Here is a 17,044-nt window from a genome sequence, read left to right as displayed (position 1 = left end):
GTGAATTTCCTGAGGCAGCAAAGCTAATATACTCATTCCCAAACGTCGCTTAACAATACTTTGACTTGCACCAACATGTCTCCTGTTATAACAGATGAATTACTGCCTCCTCTAAGCGGATCACTTTGTCTCAAAGCCCCCCCCCCTGATTTTTTCAGCAGAGAAGAGACAGTCTGTTTCCTAAGCAAACCTTTGGAACTGGAAACATTTGTACGGCCTTCCACTGATTGGATTGCACTATCATGCCAACAGTTGCAAACGTTCCCAGCTGACTCCGGGTTGAAATCTTGTATCTCATACAGACTTCTTTTTCCGTCAGCACTTCTGCTGCTCATGCCGTTGACTTTTTGGCTCAGACTGCATCGATCTGCACAGCCGAAGATGCTCGAGTGCAGAAATTTAAATTTAAATGGACACGAATCTCACCACAGTGTGTCAGCTTTATGTCCTTTGTGGGAATGCCAACATCTATACACATTGGCTTGAACTCTGCATATTTAGATATGACCAAGTGAAATTAGGTAAGGTATAAGTCTTATTATAGCACTGAAAATAAGTTTTTGGATATAGTGATGTCAAGCTTGTATGATTAAAAGCATTTTGAATTGTAAAGATATTTAGAATATTTTTCTACTTACCTTTTACTTTGCTGCTAGAACAAAGTATTAGAAGAGAAAAAGCAGTATAAATGTGTGTGTATGTATATGCACACACATATCATATTTATATCATATATATTATATATGTAACAGAAATATAGATATATTGATTCATGTATTATTCCATTCTATTCTTCAAATAAAAATATTTTCGTTTTTTTATTAATTGTAGAAAGGGCTTTATTTGTGGTGTGTGTGTGGGTGTGTGTGTGTGTGCGTGCGTGCGTGCGTGCGTGCGTGCGTGCGTGTGTGTGTGTGTGTGTGTGTGTGTGTGTGTGTGTGTGTGTGAGAAAGAGGCCTTCGCCCTGAACGCTATTCCTGCAAGGACCGCCAATGTTTACAAACTCCCAAAAACATGACTTTTACTTGTAGTTACATGTATTAAAGGAAAGCTGCCTCTTTGACGGCCAGTAGGGGGAGCCAACGCACCGACTAATAATCAAGACGTTGATTCATTTCCAGCCTGTATTTATTTTAAACGAATTTATCGACAAAAACAGACGTAGCAGATGCTTTTCTCGTCAAACGAGGGATACATATGTGTCCAGCAATGTGTATATGTGAGTACTTACATTACAATATATGAGACGAAGGTTATAAGTTCAACATAATGTGGAAGAACAGAATTTTAACAATTGACGTCACCTAAAAAAATCCACATTAATAAGAAACATCACTTTAGACGCTCGGTTTGCTAACTTTATAGCTATTCGCCAGTAAGAAAATATTTGTCCTGACATTTAAATAAAGACGCACGTAACATAACTAAGCACATAATATGCGTAAAGACCTACAGTTGTAAAAGTTTTACTAATTAAAGTCGCCCCCGGTGGGTTTCCTCTCCCAACTCTTTCCGTCGCCCTCCCCGCTGACGTTACGCACGCTGCCGTGGCGTGCCTGCGAGCTGAATAACATGGAGTCCTCCGCCTGGCACCTCCGAGGAGGGATCCTATCAAAAAATCCGAGCGGCAACTAGAGACCAGTGGGCGAGCTGGTCCGCGCGGAGCACGGCGGAGCCTCCCGCGAGCATCGGCGCGGCTCGTAAAGCTCCGGATCCCGGCCCAGAAACTATGACGGACGGTGCTTAAAGACGGTGTCAGCCTCGCTGTGCGACCCGCAAACCAGGCCGATTTCAGTGAGTAGTCGCTCTTAAGAAAACAGCTGCAGTTTCTTTTTCTATTCTTTTTCTTTTTTCTAAAGTCTGCACGGATGTGTTGTTGTCCCAATCACCTGACCGCCTGGATCGATACGAGCCACGTCTTCGGAGGAGACAGAGGCGAAACCCAGGGGACATCTCGATCCGTTTCCCTGCTTTTCTAGAGGGGGCAGCAGGCAAGGGGAGGACATGGGCCTGAATATAAAGGCCACTTATTTATGTAACCATCTGGGCGCCCCATTTGATTCTTAAATACCAGACATATTGTTAAAAATAGGTCAGACGGCACGAAAAAACTGGAGCTGGGGGAATAGGACCAGGCAGATTCTGCAGATTTCATTGTTCCTATGCTTATTTGCAGCTCTGTTTATCAATGCATGCACATTCCTGCAACATAAAAGTTTCTTGCAGTGAAAAACAAACAAACAAAAAGTTAAGTTTCAGTTTGTGCTTCCAGACTCAGAAGAGGTTGCACAATGTAGGGAGGCTGTTTGCCGGTGGGACTCCATACTGTCCTCTGGGGGACCATGGAGCCAGATGGGCAGCCCCTAACCCCAGGGACCAGCAATGGGCCCCTATCCTACGGTTCAGCACAAAATTCTACCGCCGCTAACTTCCTCAGCTGCAGCTTAGAGGTAAAACCTGCACCGCCTCGTTGTTGATGTTGTTTCCAACATCAGATGGCCGTCACTGATCCGTGTTTCTGCAAACTAGTCCTCATGTTCTCCAAATCTGAGCGACGGCTTGATGACGGCCGACTGCGCATGGGAGCTAGATGGAGAGGACGACCCAGAGCGGGCGGCCGCAGACCCACAGAGGGATGCACAGAGGAGATTCAAGTCCTCAGCCTTTCCTTCCTCTCTGAGCTGGGACTCGGACTCAGAGAAGGAAGCTCTGGATGGTAACACATTCGTAACATTTATAAGACGTGTCTGAAGCTACAAAATAGCACCAAACTGCAGTCTGCAACACAGCTAGAAACAGTTTGGACTCCGTTGAAAACCTGCTGGTTATTCCATCAAATATTGATTTCTGAACTCTTCCTGAGTTAAAACATCAGTATTGTTGTTTCTAAATGAATATGAACTTGTTTTCTTTGCATTATTTGAGGTCTGAAAGGGCAGGATTTTTTTCTTTATTTTGTCCATTTCTCATTTTCTGCAAATAAATACATTTTTTGCTTGGAATTTCAGAGACATGTTATCAGTAGTTCATAGAATAAAACAACAATGTTAATTTTACTCAAACATAGATCTATAAAAAGTAAAATCAGATAAACTGATCATTTTAAGTGGTCTCTTAATTTTATATCTAAATAGCCACATGTGTCTCTAGGGCTACAGCCTCTAGATTTCATTTAGAAGAATCAGATTTAAAGGAACACATTTGCATGCTGCAGCTTTCAGATTGCTATTTGTAGGAAGAAGTGAAATCCCTCTATTATGTGTTGTTTTACTTAAATCTCAGTCAAATGTTTTGAAGTTTGTTGAAGCATCATCTCTATGAGCAAACTATTTATTTTATGTTTAATATTTCTTCTGGATATTTGGTTAATTAGAACAAAATGTCCAAAAAACTTCTTGTAAAAGTCTTGAAAATATCTGGATTGTCTGGCAAAAGCCTGATTGGTGCATCTCTACTTATTGTTTTTGTCTTTTTACGGTCATAGATGTTATTTCTTGTCAGAAATAACATAGGTTGTTTTGCGACCTATACTCTGGTTGCATTTCAAGTTGCAACCTGAGTATAATCAGTAGTTTTAACAGTTTATTTTTTTATTTTTAAGCCGTGAAGTGATGTTTCTGTGGTTGTGTGCTCTCTCTGCTGTGATGTTGTCAGAGGAGGAGCTCCAGAACTTTTCCAACCCTCACGGTCTGGCCACCCACAGCCCGGGATCTCCTTCTGCCGGACTCAGGTGAGGAGGGGGCAGAGGGGGTCACGTAGTTATCAGAGGTAAAACAAGGTTACTAATGTTATGTAAGATCTGGCAATTTTTAACCAAAGGGGAAGTCACGGTTTTCTCTTTACTTCAGATTTCTGTAATGATTATTTAAACTGATATTGTCTGAAGTGTTATAAAGTCCAAAGTCTAAATTCATGGAATGTGTGAACTGGAATGTCTTGTCCGTGGCCTCGACTTTTAGTCTGTGACAGATTATAAACGAGATATAAATAAACGAGATATAAATCACCAGAACTGAAAATAAACAGTTTATGTACAAAATGACTTCTGAGTTCAAATGAAATGCAGCAGATTTGGAAAATACGCAGCAAATGTCCAAACAATCTCAAACCAGAGCTGATCTTTTCTGCTGGTGATTTATCTTAGCCTGAGGGGTGTAACTGCAGCAGAACAATCATCCATACCGCTATGGGTTGTGTTTCCTTTTTGTGTGACCGTCTGATACCAGTGGAATCCCGTCAAGATGTTTGTACGCAAATTCATTAGTTGTCGATATTTTCTGTTTAGATGTGTTAGAAATAAGCAAAATTATGAATACATGCTGAAATAATTACATTAAGAGGGGATCCAGCTACATAGCTAGCATGTTCTGCAGCACACAGTAAATGCTTAAATTCTAAAATAAAATTTTCCTATCGGTGCAGGCCTGCACCGATTGGAAAATGTGTGCCAGGATCAATATCCAATATTAATAATGCTGTTATGGCCAATAACCAATATTTATTGATATTATATACATTTTATATTTTTCACTATCCTTTCGACACCTTAAAATAATTAACAATACTACTGACCTCCCTCCCACCTCCAGAAACAATCAGCAATAAGAAGGAAATAAATATTGATTGTTAATATCGATTATATCGATGTTAGTATCGATATATAAACATTTTTATGTGTAATAAAGTGGAATGGCATTTAGAAAAGTTCTTTTTTTGGTAATGGTAGCTTCAGTGCAACTACTGTATGAATGTGGTAATGTTTTCAATTTACTGATTATTCCCATAAATCTAAATTTGGATTCAAATCCAGTGTTTCAAGCAGCTTTATTAGTTTCTTTGGCACATTGCATTTTAAAAGAATCCAAAGAAATAAATTTTTGTCTCATCTGACTGGTGTATAATCTTTCAAATGCAAACTTTCAATGGACTTAGACTTGTGTGTTGAGTGTTGTGTATTAATTATGTATTGTATACATAAAAAAAAACTATAAATGCTAATTCTGTTCTTTACTGAAAATATTTGAGTAGTCCTTACCCTCTGGACAATTCTTCTGATTAGCTTTTTGACTCTTTTGGAAATATTAGGAAAGGCAAATCTTGGATGGTTTATGGTGAAATTAGTTTTTTATGAGCTCAACGGTGCTCACTGGAACATTCAGAGGTTTAGAAACAGGCTTGCAACCAATACCATCAGTATGTGTTGCAACAGTTGGGTTGCAAAGGTTTTGAGTGTAATCTTTGCTTTTACCCTTCTTGTGCAATACCTGGATAATAAGAAACATTTGCTGTAGGCCATGAATTGGGACTAAAGCAGCAGGCAGGATTGCTTTCTTAATACTGACGGATTTTAAATGATTTTTAGTCCTATGACAATTTTTAGTCTATGCCTTTTTGCAGCTATTTTCTTTGTTTTCGATACTTGTGCCTCTTGTCATTTCAACACCCAATACTGAAATTAATGAAGCAGAATCAGCGTTGATTTTTTTGCATGAATTAATTACTTGTGCACAATCACAGTTTTCTGGTGAAAATTAAAATTTTTCTGAGAGAAATGTTAATACATTCAGCGTGGTTTACACTTTTTTTTAAAATAATGGATTTATGATTAAAATCTGAAACAGAATCTCATTAAGATTTCATACAAGATTTCATAGAGAATCTGATACTTCTCTATTCATAGAGATCTCTCTCTTTATATAGAGAGATCTCTATATAAATGCAAGCTTTTTTATTCCCCCCCCCAGGCTGTTTTTATGAAGGTTGGCAGGAAATTGTGTCTCAGTTCATCTGTTTTATTGACTATTTAAACCTCATTTTATTTTGGCAGTGCTGTTGAGTTTAAACAGACACTGAAGACGACAACAGAGAAATGTTGCCTTACTTAGCATTAGTCTCTGTGCGGCTAACGCTACTCGTGTCCGTTTCTTCTGTAACCAAACAATCTTCAAAAACGTTGAGGATGAAAGATTTCACTTTATTTTCACTGCCATCTGAGATCAGAGATGCTGAGTTTGATTGACAATCAAAAACCTCTGAATTTTCATTAGCATAGTCACAGAGTGTGACTTTATTAATTATTAACTACACTATGAACGGTCATAGTGTAGTTCACACAAACATATGTATGTTTTAATTACCTCGCCTAACTTTCAAGAAAGAATAATATTAAATGTGTACTGCTTTAGGCAGTGAGATATTTTGTAGACGAGTATAATATAATAATAGATTCTAATTTTCTGATTGTGACATCGTCACACGTTTCCATAATTTCTTCTCTGATTGACTGATCAGTCCTTGTGACGTCTCCTCTTCAGGAAGCTACGGCTGCCTGAGAATAGCTTAGGTCTGACTGAGGCTCAGGCACAAAAGGATCAGAACAAGTTGGAACCAGAACTGATCACCAGGTCAAGAATCTGTTGAGAAAAATGTTTTTGGTTGTGACATTGGTATTTGTTTCCATTGGCATGAGACTAAAAAAAGCCACTGGCTGAGCAGAATGTGCAACATTTCTTCCATGTCCTATATTGTTGCATGCAGATCGTGTTGTGGTCGCCCTCCTATGACGTCTCCACCCACTGGAGCTGTTACTCAATTCTAAAGTAAAAGCACTTGAAGTGTGTAGAGTCTAGTAGAGTTGAAAAGGGTCATGAGACATTTTAAAAACCTGGATCCTGGGACAGAACCACTGTTGAAGCAGAAAACCAAAATCCCTCAAGTCAATAGAGATTCAGAGGGGACAGAGTATGAATGCATGTCAGCTTGCTGAAAATAAGCAAAATCCTCTGACCCAAAGTAAAGCATCTTTTAGTGTTCTATCTCTGGTGTTGGACTCGGATGTGCCTACGTTCGTTCTTCAAATTCCTCTCCTTTATTCCTACAAAATTTTCAACCCCTAAAAAGCAGCGGGTATTACAACTGAAAATTAAGACGTAAAATTACTTTCTTTCAACTCCAGAGAAGGAGACCTCATAAATTTTAGACTTCTACTCAACTTTATAGTTGATCTTTTTTCCTCCAAAAGTGTGCTTTATTTGATTTTAATGTTGGATTTTATTTAGGGCTGTCAACGTTCACACATAACATGCGATTCATCTGAACATTTTAGCGCGTTACTATTACATAATGCAGATTAATCTAACTACCTATTATGACCTAAAAGCTTCTGTGTCTTTGGGCTTTACACATGTGGATCGACCACAACCGAGAGCATCTTTATAATTCAGGCCTATAAAGAAGGCATTAATCATAATGAGTGTGATTTTAAAAAAAATGTAATCGATTGACAGCACTAATTTTAATACACTGTCATGGCATCAAAGGGTTGAAGTTAGGGTGGGCAGCATTAAATTCATGACTATAGTATTCCCGTTGGTAGCTGTGGCCCTTAGAAAGAAATGAAAGAGAGTGCCTAGTCGCAGTTTCCGTCTTCTCAAAAGCCGTGTCACTTTTTCCTTTCCAATAGGCTTGATGTTGAAGATGACCAGGAATTTGAAAAACTGCATTCCTTCAGTAGTACGACTGACACATCCATCCCTGCAGAGGGGCGTAGTGACAACAATGAGAGCACAAACAAAGAGGAGCCAAATACAAGTCTACTTGGCCAAATAGAATGTGAGTACTATAAGGTAGAAAGCGAATCTGATACTTCTCTATTTATCAATCTGAATTGCCGTGCTTTCTTCCCAGCAGCAGATAACAGAGTCTGGAGCGTATCTGAGGTTGCTGAGCCATTTCTGTCCAAAAGAAAACCAAAGCAAGCCTCCCCGAAGGAGGAGGAGGCTGACAGCGGCGAGGGAGAGACAAAGCCYAGGGGAAATGAAGCCAGAGAGCCYGAGAGAGATGTTTACACCTTCCCCGGAGACTCCGACCCAGAGAGTCCACCTCCTGCTCCATGGGCTCACTGCACTTTTATTCAGCGGTGCAGAAGAAAGAGGGCGCTGCTCAGACCCTTCTCTGGGATTGGATCACCCGAAACCCACAAGTCGGAAAGACTGAGCCCTCAAACATCTAAAACTGACGAGACTGCGGCGCTCAGTCGAGCGGCAGAGGTCTACGAATTTGAGGAAGTCAGTTTTGWCGACGGCGAGACAAAGTTCAGAGACAACGACGGGAAGGAAGTAGAGGCGGAGGAAATCGGGTTGGACGCGGGTAACGAAATCTTCACCTGTGTGGAGTGTAGCATTTACTTCAAAAAGCAGGTTCACCTGCAGGAGCACATGACCGAGCACTGCCAGATCTCCCCCGGTGGAGGCAGGCGTTCAGGCAAGGGCAGCCGCTTGCGATGCGCCGAGTGCGGATGGAACCTGCCGAACCGCCCAGCGCTGGCCGACCACCAAAGAAGGCACCAGGAGTCCCGTCTCAAGATCCTGGAGGAGATTGAGAAACTGAACGAAAACGAAAAGGCAAAAGAATCTGATGCACTGGAGAGCAGAGCAGTGAGGCACGGGTCCGCTGACCCAACTGTTGCACAATATACAGGCGAAATGTCAGACGGAGATATGGGGAAATCTCCTTCTGTGTCCACGGCTTCATTTTCAGTTCAGGACTCAGTCCCTGCCGTCATCGACGTGGACTCTGTGGCCCCGAGTTCGAGTTCAGTCCGAAGTCCAGCAGCGGCCCACCGCCGTCGCTTTGTCTGCACCGAGTGCAACTTTAGCACAAGAACGTCCCAGGCTCTGGCTAATCACTCCAAGATTCACAAGAGAAAGAAGCAGATCCTCCACCCGCACCCCAGTCAGAAAGTACTGAGAGAACGTGGGAAGATGTCAACTAAGCAGGACAATGAGGCCAGCCAGTCTTTAACGTCTAATGCACAAATATTAAACCTAGCCCCAGATTGCCGCTACCTCTCTGAGTGCGGATCTCCGCTCAACGCKGCTCCCGTTACAAACCAGGTGGACATCACTGCCTCCGAGGACAGTACGACATCGGACCACGTTGCCAACAGGAGATTCARGACAGCAGGGAAGCCTTGCGCTGATCGGTCCAAGTTTGATCCTGGGCCAGATGATGTCATACTGCCTGGGARTGAAGCGGAAGAGCAGAAATGTGATCTCAGCGACAAACCTAAGCCATCCCTGCGAGAGGCAAGCTCACCTGTGGGAAGGAAGCTGCACAACACTGGTGAGGCTGTAGGCTAGAACACTTACTTTAGTCTGGATGCTAGACTTTCCAGCAGTTACATTCACCAACATTATACAGAAATATTCATACCCTAGCAAATTTAGGATATAGGCAATCTTTCAGTTTTACCAACATGTTTCTTCTGATTGAAAGTAAAATAAACATTTTGAAGTGGCCTAGTCAGAGTCCAGACTGGAATCTGATGAATCTGTGAATGAAACTAGATATTTGGGTGATATTAAGCCTTCCAACCTCAAATAGCTCATTGCCATAGATAAATCCTTGGCTTTCCAGTGGAAACATCCAAAAAGCTCAGCAATTACAGGAAGGTGCTGCTTGCTAAACTGCCAATAAATATTTTTCCATTTAATATTTAGAAAGACCAAAATAATATTTAATGTAATTTTTAAAATTAAATGCAAACAGTTGTTAAATTATTTTCTTTTCAAAGTTGACTTTAAAAGTTGACAGGCAGACAGTAAGTTGACTGCCTTGATAAATGCCTGCATAGTTTCAGAAACGGACTCCTTGGTTGAAAAAACCTTATTTGGCCCATAGTTGTTCATATCTAAGAGGTATGAATAATTCTGGCCCATTTGATGGCAGTCCAATCCAAACTCTGTACTTTGTTTTAGCACTATAATTATATATCTCAAAAAGAGAAAATAAGGAAAAAAGCTTCAAATTCTATATTTTAAAAATGCTGAACTTCAAGCCAATTACTCCTCAACTCTGCCAACAGGACAAGCTACCAGTTTTACATTTAAATTCTCCAAAGCTCACACACCTCCTCCTCACTGTCTTGCTAACGACAAACTGCTGTCAATCAGCTGGCAACACAATGTAGCATTTAGCTGCTAAAGGTCAGATGCTTTCCTTGGCTGCTGGTGACAAAGCAAAGCAGAGCTACAGAAATCTGAGTTGCCTTGTTCTCTGTTTGATTCTGTAGAGTGACAATCTTTTAACATTGACATTTTAACTTTTTATTCTTCCACTTCTTCTGCATTCATTAACCAATATGCAGTATGAGCTTCTTAAAGAACGTCTGCTGAAGCTCTTAGTCAAAGACCATATATTAGCAACACTAAGTCATTTCTTACATTGTTGAATTTGACACCTCTTAATCTCATGCCATCGTGCTTTTTCTTCTTGACAGAGGAGTCGTCACCGCAACATGAGGCAACCTTATCAACACCTGCCAAGAAGAGTGCAAAGGACCAAGACAAACAGGAGGTGCCGAAAGACAGAAAGGTTTTCTTTTTGAGGAGAAGCAGCAGGGTCACAGTAACCCAGGCGCAAACTGACAGCGATGATGATGATGATGATGATGACACTGACGAGGAGCACATGCAGTGTTTCCTGTCAGAGGGCGTTTTTGAGAAAGATGCGGACGAGATTGACGAGGACTCGGAGGCGCTGAGGAGCGTGGAGAGGAAGTGCCCCTACTGCCCCGATCGATTCCATAACGGAATTGGTCTTGCCAATCACGTGAGAGGCCACCTGAAGCGAGTGGGCGTCAGCTACAACGTGCGACACTTCATCTCCCCCGAGGAAGTCAACGCCATTGAGAAGAAGTTCTCGTATCAGAAGAAGAAGAAGAAAGGTTAGTGGTTCATTCTATGTCGTTTTGGTGTGTGTTCATTGTCTTTTAGGCGTTTTCCCACAAAGAGGTTCTGTATAAGAACAGGAAGTCTGGACCATGTCATTACATCATACATAAGCATGATGTAAGACATCACTGAATTTTAAAAACAAAAGTTGAAACTGATGCCTCGTTTCCACTGAGACTCGGTTTGCTATTTTGTCCATTTCCATTGTAAAAATGACCATTACAACTGATCCATGCCACACCATTCCTAGACCTGCTTCAGTTGTAGGTTCATAGGTCATTGGTGCGGTACAGTTAAGGCAGCACTACTGATGTCACACAACATAGTTCATTGATTAGGGGACAGAAAAAAGTCACAGCTTGTGACAAGGATGACACATAGTAGCGTGTCACGTTTGTTGTTGCACTACTATGTTAGTCATTTGTTAGATATTTGGGCTTAGCCCGCCAATCTAAGGTCCAAAAGGCAGTGGCAAACTCCGACCTGTATTCCTTAGTGGAACTCCGACCTGTACTGCTTAGTGGAAACAAGGCATTGTCCCCTCAGCCTTAGTGGCAACAAATGCCATCCAGCGTTTGCAATAAAGGCTACATCTTGTTTCTTACTGTAACTGTGATGGAGTTAAGCCTACTGTTTGCAGATTTGGGTTTATTCTGCCAATTTTGGGGTTTTTCAGTTTGAACAGCTTGCTTAAAGACTTTACCCATTCAGAGTAGGACTTGCTGGGATGCTTTGGATCCTTGTCCTGCTGTACAACCCAAATGCACTTGAGCTTGAGGTGACTGATGGCAGACATTCTCCTGCAGGATTTTCCATTAAAGAGCAAAATTAATGTTTCCATCGGTAATGGAAAGTCGTCCTGAAGGGATTACATTTTTGTTTGCTCTTAATAAATTAAATCATGTTACCTCTAAGGTAATTTTTTTATGACCAGAAACACTAAGTGTCAAAAAAATTAAAGACAAAAGAAATCTGCAAGGGTGCTAATAAGTTTTCACAGCATGCATGCTTAATTTGTACCAGATAAGAGTTTTAAAAATCCACATAAATGTGTGCACTGAATTCTTGTTTTTGAAAGAATTTGTTTACTGTATGATCGTTTGAACCTGGAAAAAATTATACAGTAGCTGCATTACAATTCCCATTTGTAGGATTTTTTGCCTCAACTGTAACGAAGCAGTAAAATACTAAATTATGTCATAAATGTCATTACCAGATTAAAGGCTCTTGCATGAAGTATATAATTGTGGTAACACAATAGCAGCTCTGAGAACTAATCAGGGCCACATGTGTCCTCATTCTTTTAGCTGATGCATCTCGCGTGACATTTAAATGACATTATTTTTGCTGACATACCTCTTAAAAAGAGCAACGGATTTGGCCAACTCATCGTTTTAGGTTGGGCACTATGTTGTTTGCCATGGTAGTTTGTTTGTAGTGACAGGTAAGGTTACAGGAATTATCATTGTGTGTTGATGTGAATTTGAGTCTGAGCTGCAAGTAAGACTGTCAATTTGTCTTGTAGTCTAATTGACTGTTTGCATGCAAGTAGAGATGCTGTAAATGTGAATATACCCGCTTTTAATTAAATCTGAAACTTTGCACCCAAATGCAGTCACATCACTCTGACTGCATTCCTTTTGCAAGCTGGAATGCCAGAATCATCTGACTGGAGCAGAATATCCTTGCAACCTGATAAAAATGGATTACATATGCATCTCAGTAGCTTAGAACATCATTGAAAAGTTAATTACTTAAGTATTTTTAAACAGGCAAGTGAAACACATGCATTATTTATAATTGTGATGTATCCTAAGCATTTATGTCTGTTAATTTTCATTTAGTCTCGCAACTAATTAAACCCTTGAAATAGTATTTTTACAAGGGGTGTAACAGTACATAAAAATGATGGTTCAGTTCATGTCTTGATTGTAAAGTCATTGATACTTTCAGTATGTTTTATTTGAGAAAAACAAAAACAATGAGTAATTTTTCCCCAACATTGAACAATGTGTGTTAATTTTTTTAATAATTATTAAGTTTTGGCAGGATGTTCTTGCACTTGAGTTTTGTTAGTCAATGAAGAAAGCATGGGTAAAAGCAAGGGATGGGTTAGATGGATTATAGAACAGTGTTTCTCTAAGTCTGTGGGGTATAGTTCTCAAACAGAAAAGCCCTCTGGACTGGGGGTCAATCTTTGCCTCAAAGAGATCAGTTCAAGTGCCTTTGTGTTTTAGGAATCTTTGGAATTAGCTTTCTCAATAGGGTGGCTGGGCTCACCCTTCGAGATAGGGTGCAGAGCTGTGTTACCCGGAGGTGGCTGGGAGTAGAGCAGCCATTCCACAGAATTGATAAGATCCAGCTGAGGTGGTTGAGGCATCTGATCTGGAAGACTCCTGGGTGCCTCCCTCTGGAGGTGTTTGGGGCATGCCTTATTGGGATGAGAAACCAGGGAAGACCCAGATTACACCGGAGGGGCCATGGGATGAACAAGGTCAGTGTTCTTGTTTTATGGACCTTTGAATAAGGTCTTAAAAAGATGGTTGAATTTACTTTGGACTTGTTTTGCTAGATAGGCAAACCAGTGTACCAGTTGTGCTTGAATCATACATGCATCTTGCTTGCAAAAACCTCTCTTGTCTGAGGAACTCCTCTTGACAGTACCGGCATACATCTGCATAAAGGTATTTGGAGCCGATTGGACAACAGGCAGCTGGGTTTGGACTTTGGCCTATTTTTCTTCATACCCGTGATGTTTACATTTGGGTTGATGTCATTTCAGGTGAGTAATTAGATTTAGCGTAGAGCTAGCTACGTATCTTAGGGATTTTGAAAAGACTTGGGATAAAGTTTTGGTTTAGTCCGCCTTCCTTTCTCCGCTGACAATGTAGCTACACAAGGAACCAAAACTTTCTTAAATAACAGACTTCAGAGATCTGGGAGTCCTCCCTGCATTGTTTTGGTGCTGGATTTTACAGTTGCATTGAGAAACTTAGGTTTCCTCTCTTTGGTTCCGCACTCTGCCTGTGTATAAGTTTAAAACACGCACTGTTATGATTGCGCATGACCCGAAAAGGCTGCACTACTAAGTAATTTTGATGTGAACACATGTACTGTTACACCCCTCAGTTCTGTGGTATTGAAAGCTCCTTAAATAAAAGAATACCCCCCGCCAAAACAGAGTTCTCTGTTAGTGATGTTAGGCTGAATCCCTTTTGATGCATTTACAGTTGAATCAGGTCAATAGTATTTCTTCTTGAATATAACAAATTCATGACAGGACTAAAAGAGATGGAGCCATAGACTGACTTGGGAAGGACATTTTCTGTTTCTTTTGAGGTGGTGTAGAGGCGTTTTTTATTCTACAGCTGAAATTTTTCCTATCGTACATACATATTTTAACATCTTTCAGCATCTATAAACTAAGATTTAGAGAACAAGTGGTAAAAGTTTCCTGAGTCCCTAAACCTTCCACTTGCATTCCCTCCTCCTCTGTCCTCAGTTGCCAACTTTGACCCAGACACATTCAGCTTGATGCACTGCGAGTTCTGCAGCGCTGGTTTCGACACACGGGCCGGCCTGTCCAGTCATGCCCGGGCTCATCTCCGTGACTTTGGGATTACTAACTGGGACGTTACCATCTCACCTATCCACATTCTGAGGGAGTTGTTCTCCAGCAGGCCAGATCTGGTGATTCCTACGGATCCCCCACGCAGTCTTGGGAGCTCCTCAGAGGAAGATGAGGAGGAAAATTGCGATGAGGGAGACTCAAAAGATGGAGGAATTATTAAGGTAAAGCTTGAAGGGGAGACGTGTGAAAAGACCCTCCATCCCTCCGACTCTGTTGCCCTGTCTCCAGGATATCGTCCACGCAGGAAGAAGGGGGAAGGAGTGAAGGACTGTGAAGGTGAGTTTTTATTGTTAAATACGCTCTGGTATTATTCTGACTGGGCATTGGGCGTCACTTCTTACAAAATTGGTGGATCTTATTTAGATTGGCTAGTTTCCTTGGACATGGGTTTTCCATCACGTTGAGATCCGGTATTAGGGAAAAACTTTCTAGAAGCCTGTTTTGTCCTTTTCTAATCTGGTTTTGGTGTATGTTTGGAATCATTGTCCTTTTAGAGCAAACAATAACTTTCAACCAACTATCTCACCTAGATAGGACATCGGTTTAGCTATTCAAAGTGTCCTATGAACTGTGTCCCTGTCCACAGTAGTTGCATTTGCACTGACCATATAATTGCGCAATTTGGCATTTCAAAGATAAATTTGCCTAATGGAATCATGCCCATTTAAAAAAAAAGCTCTTGTTTTTCTGTAAAAAGGTTTGGCTTTAGAATGAGGTGGTTTTTTTGGCCCTATGAAAATTGGTTTATCTCCCAAAACTGCATTGGGAATACTTTTTTTTCACATCACATGAGTGAGTCACATAATCAACAACCGGATTTTGCCACTGGCGCAAACCATGAAGAAGAACACGACAAAGTAGTTGGAGGAGGAGCACAGCACATCCAGGAGGCCCAGATTAACACTGTCAGATTTGATCTCAACACTTTTTAAGTGTCTATATGGGTCCATACCAGAAAGTGTTAATTTAACTCTTTTTGGAGAGTTAGTACCTTAACTCTTATTAAGTGTCAAATATCAAATCTGCTGGAGTTAATCATTTAACACTTACTAACACTAATTCAGTCTGTGATCTTAATATTAACTCTCACAGAGTCCTTATTTAACTTCTTAAGAGTTATTTGTAATTAATATTAAATAGGTACTTTATTGTTTTGAACTTTGAAAAATTCTTTGGAAAATAAATATTTAATAAAGAGGCAATGATTTTCTCAGATGTATTTATTTAAAAATGTGCACCATAATTACAAAACATATTACAACGTGGAATAATGTGCAATATGTGAATGTCACTTTCATTCACATATTGCTTATTAAAAGGTCTAATGTATCAGCTGTGCAATACAAAATGCAGTATGCTTAATACATTTTTCTTCAATACAATATGCATGAAATTGTTCAAAATACAAGGTGGAGAAAGTAAAGCAAGCAGTTCATGTAATATGATAGAGTACATTTTCTTTTAACAGGCAGATGACTGGATATTACAGACAAACCTGATATTCAGATCCATCATTTCTTATCCAGTTTATGTTTCTGTTGTTAAGAGTCAGTTCCTCTCTGCACTCCACCAGAGAGATGTTCGCTCACTACCAGATTGTCTTCAGGTTGGCCGGAGACACCAACATGCTCCTCTACTGCTTTAGACAGTCTTCAGTCTCTGAGTAGGACAGCCAGTGTCGGTCTCTAGATCATGACAAACAAAAAACACAACAACGAGGAATGGGACGAAGGAATACATTTTTACTACAACTCTAACAACAAGCCTCAATTACAGAAATGTAGGGTTTCAGAGATATTAACACTTACATAATCATTTTTGGAGCTTGAATCTTCGAAGAATCCATGGAGGGATCGGAAGGGAGAGGTTAGGCTGATGACTGGCGATTCATCCTCAACCAAACTGGTTCTAATATATACAAAAAGGCAATAAAAGGATTAAAACATGCTGCAAAACGTATATAAGAAGACACAACAGCGGGAATAATGCTCTCAACGTGAAAAAACCTTAAACATTTTTTCAAAGGAAAAAAAATCGATCAGAAAGGTTGATAAATCTGGCCAATATGCATGTAAACGTTCAACATCATGAAAAAACACACTCCAGATTATTATGGATCTGTTCAAATTAGCCAATAATTTGACTGAATGTTCACCGGCTTGATTTTTTCCAACACTTATACTCCGCTAACATTCGGCATGCTAAGCCAAATATGCTAACACCGAGCCGTGTGGCAAACGCGACGTCTATCATACAGGTTGAGCTGAACTCAAAATAATAGTTATGAACCATCTCAGAAAAAAATGACTTACCAAGCGCAGTAAATAACTCAGACATGTGTTATTTCGGCCACCGATCATAATCGGCCGATTTCCGTGAAAAAGTGTATGATCGGTGATCGCTGATCACGGTCGGTTGTTGCCGATCACACAAACCGATCACCTGCATCTCATTTCACAGCCTGCCTGTGCAGCTGGTCTCCTCTTTCCTTCACTCTGCGCAAACGCCCAGCAACAAATCCTAAGCGATGAGGAACTATAACGCACTGAGTGAATGGGGTAGTTTGCTTGTTGCGCGGAAAATTGAAGCACGTCAAAATGCATCAACACAACGAATCTAATATGGCATAAAAACAATGCCATACTTGACGGACTTTGGCTACATCGAGGCTCACTGCAGT

At 40.6% G+C, this 17,044-nt stretch overlaps 1 protein-coding gene across 1 annotated transcript; it reads left to right on the top strand.

Moving 5' to 3' along the window:
* Window positions 1-1,232: 1,232 nt before the first annotated feature.
* LOC103468350 (zinc finger protein 644-like) lies at window positions 1,233-14,644 on the top strand. Its single transcript, XM_008415375.2, has 9 exons — window positions 1,233-1,794; window positions 2,273-2,450; window positions 2,530-2,716; window positions 3,655-3,730; window positions 7,463-7,611; window positions 7,687-9,123; window positions 10,280-10,726; window positions 14,236-14,525; window positions 14,593-14,644. Exons 2-9 carry the CDS (start codon window positions 2,343-2,345, stop codon window positions 14,626-14,628), a joined length of 2,730 nt encoding a protein of 909 aa, XP_008413597.1. The 5' UTR covers window positions 1,233-1,794; window positions 2,273-2,342; the 3' UTR covers window positions 14,629-14,644.
* Window positions 14,645-17,044: the final 2,400 nt, after the last annotated feature.

This window comes from Poecilia reticulata, linkage group LG8 (genome assembly GCF_000633615.1).
Source record: "Poecilia reticulata strain Guanapo linkage group LG8, Guppy_female_1.0+MT, whole genome shotgun sequence".
NCBI lineage: Eukaryota > Metazoa > Chordata > Actinopteri > Cyprinodontiformes > Poeciliidae > Poecilia > Poecilia reticulata.
This window is presented reverse-complemented; position numbering and strand designations above follow the sequence as displayed.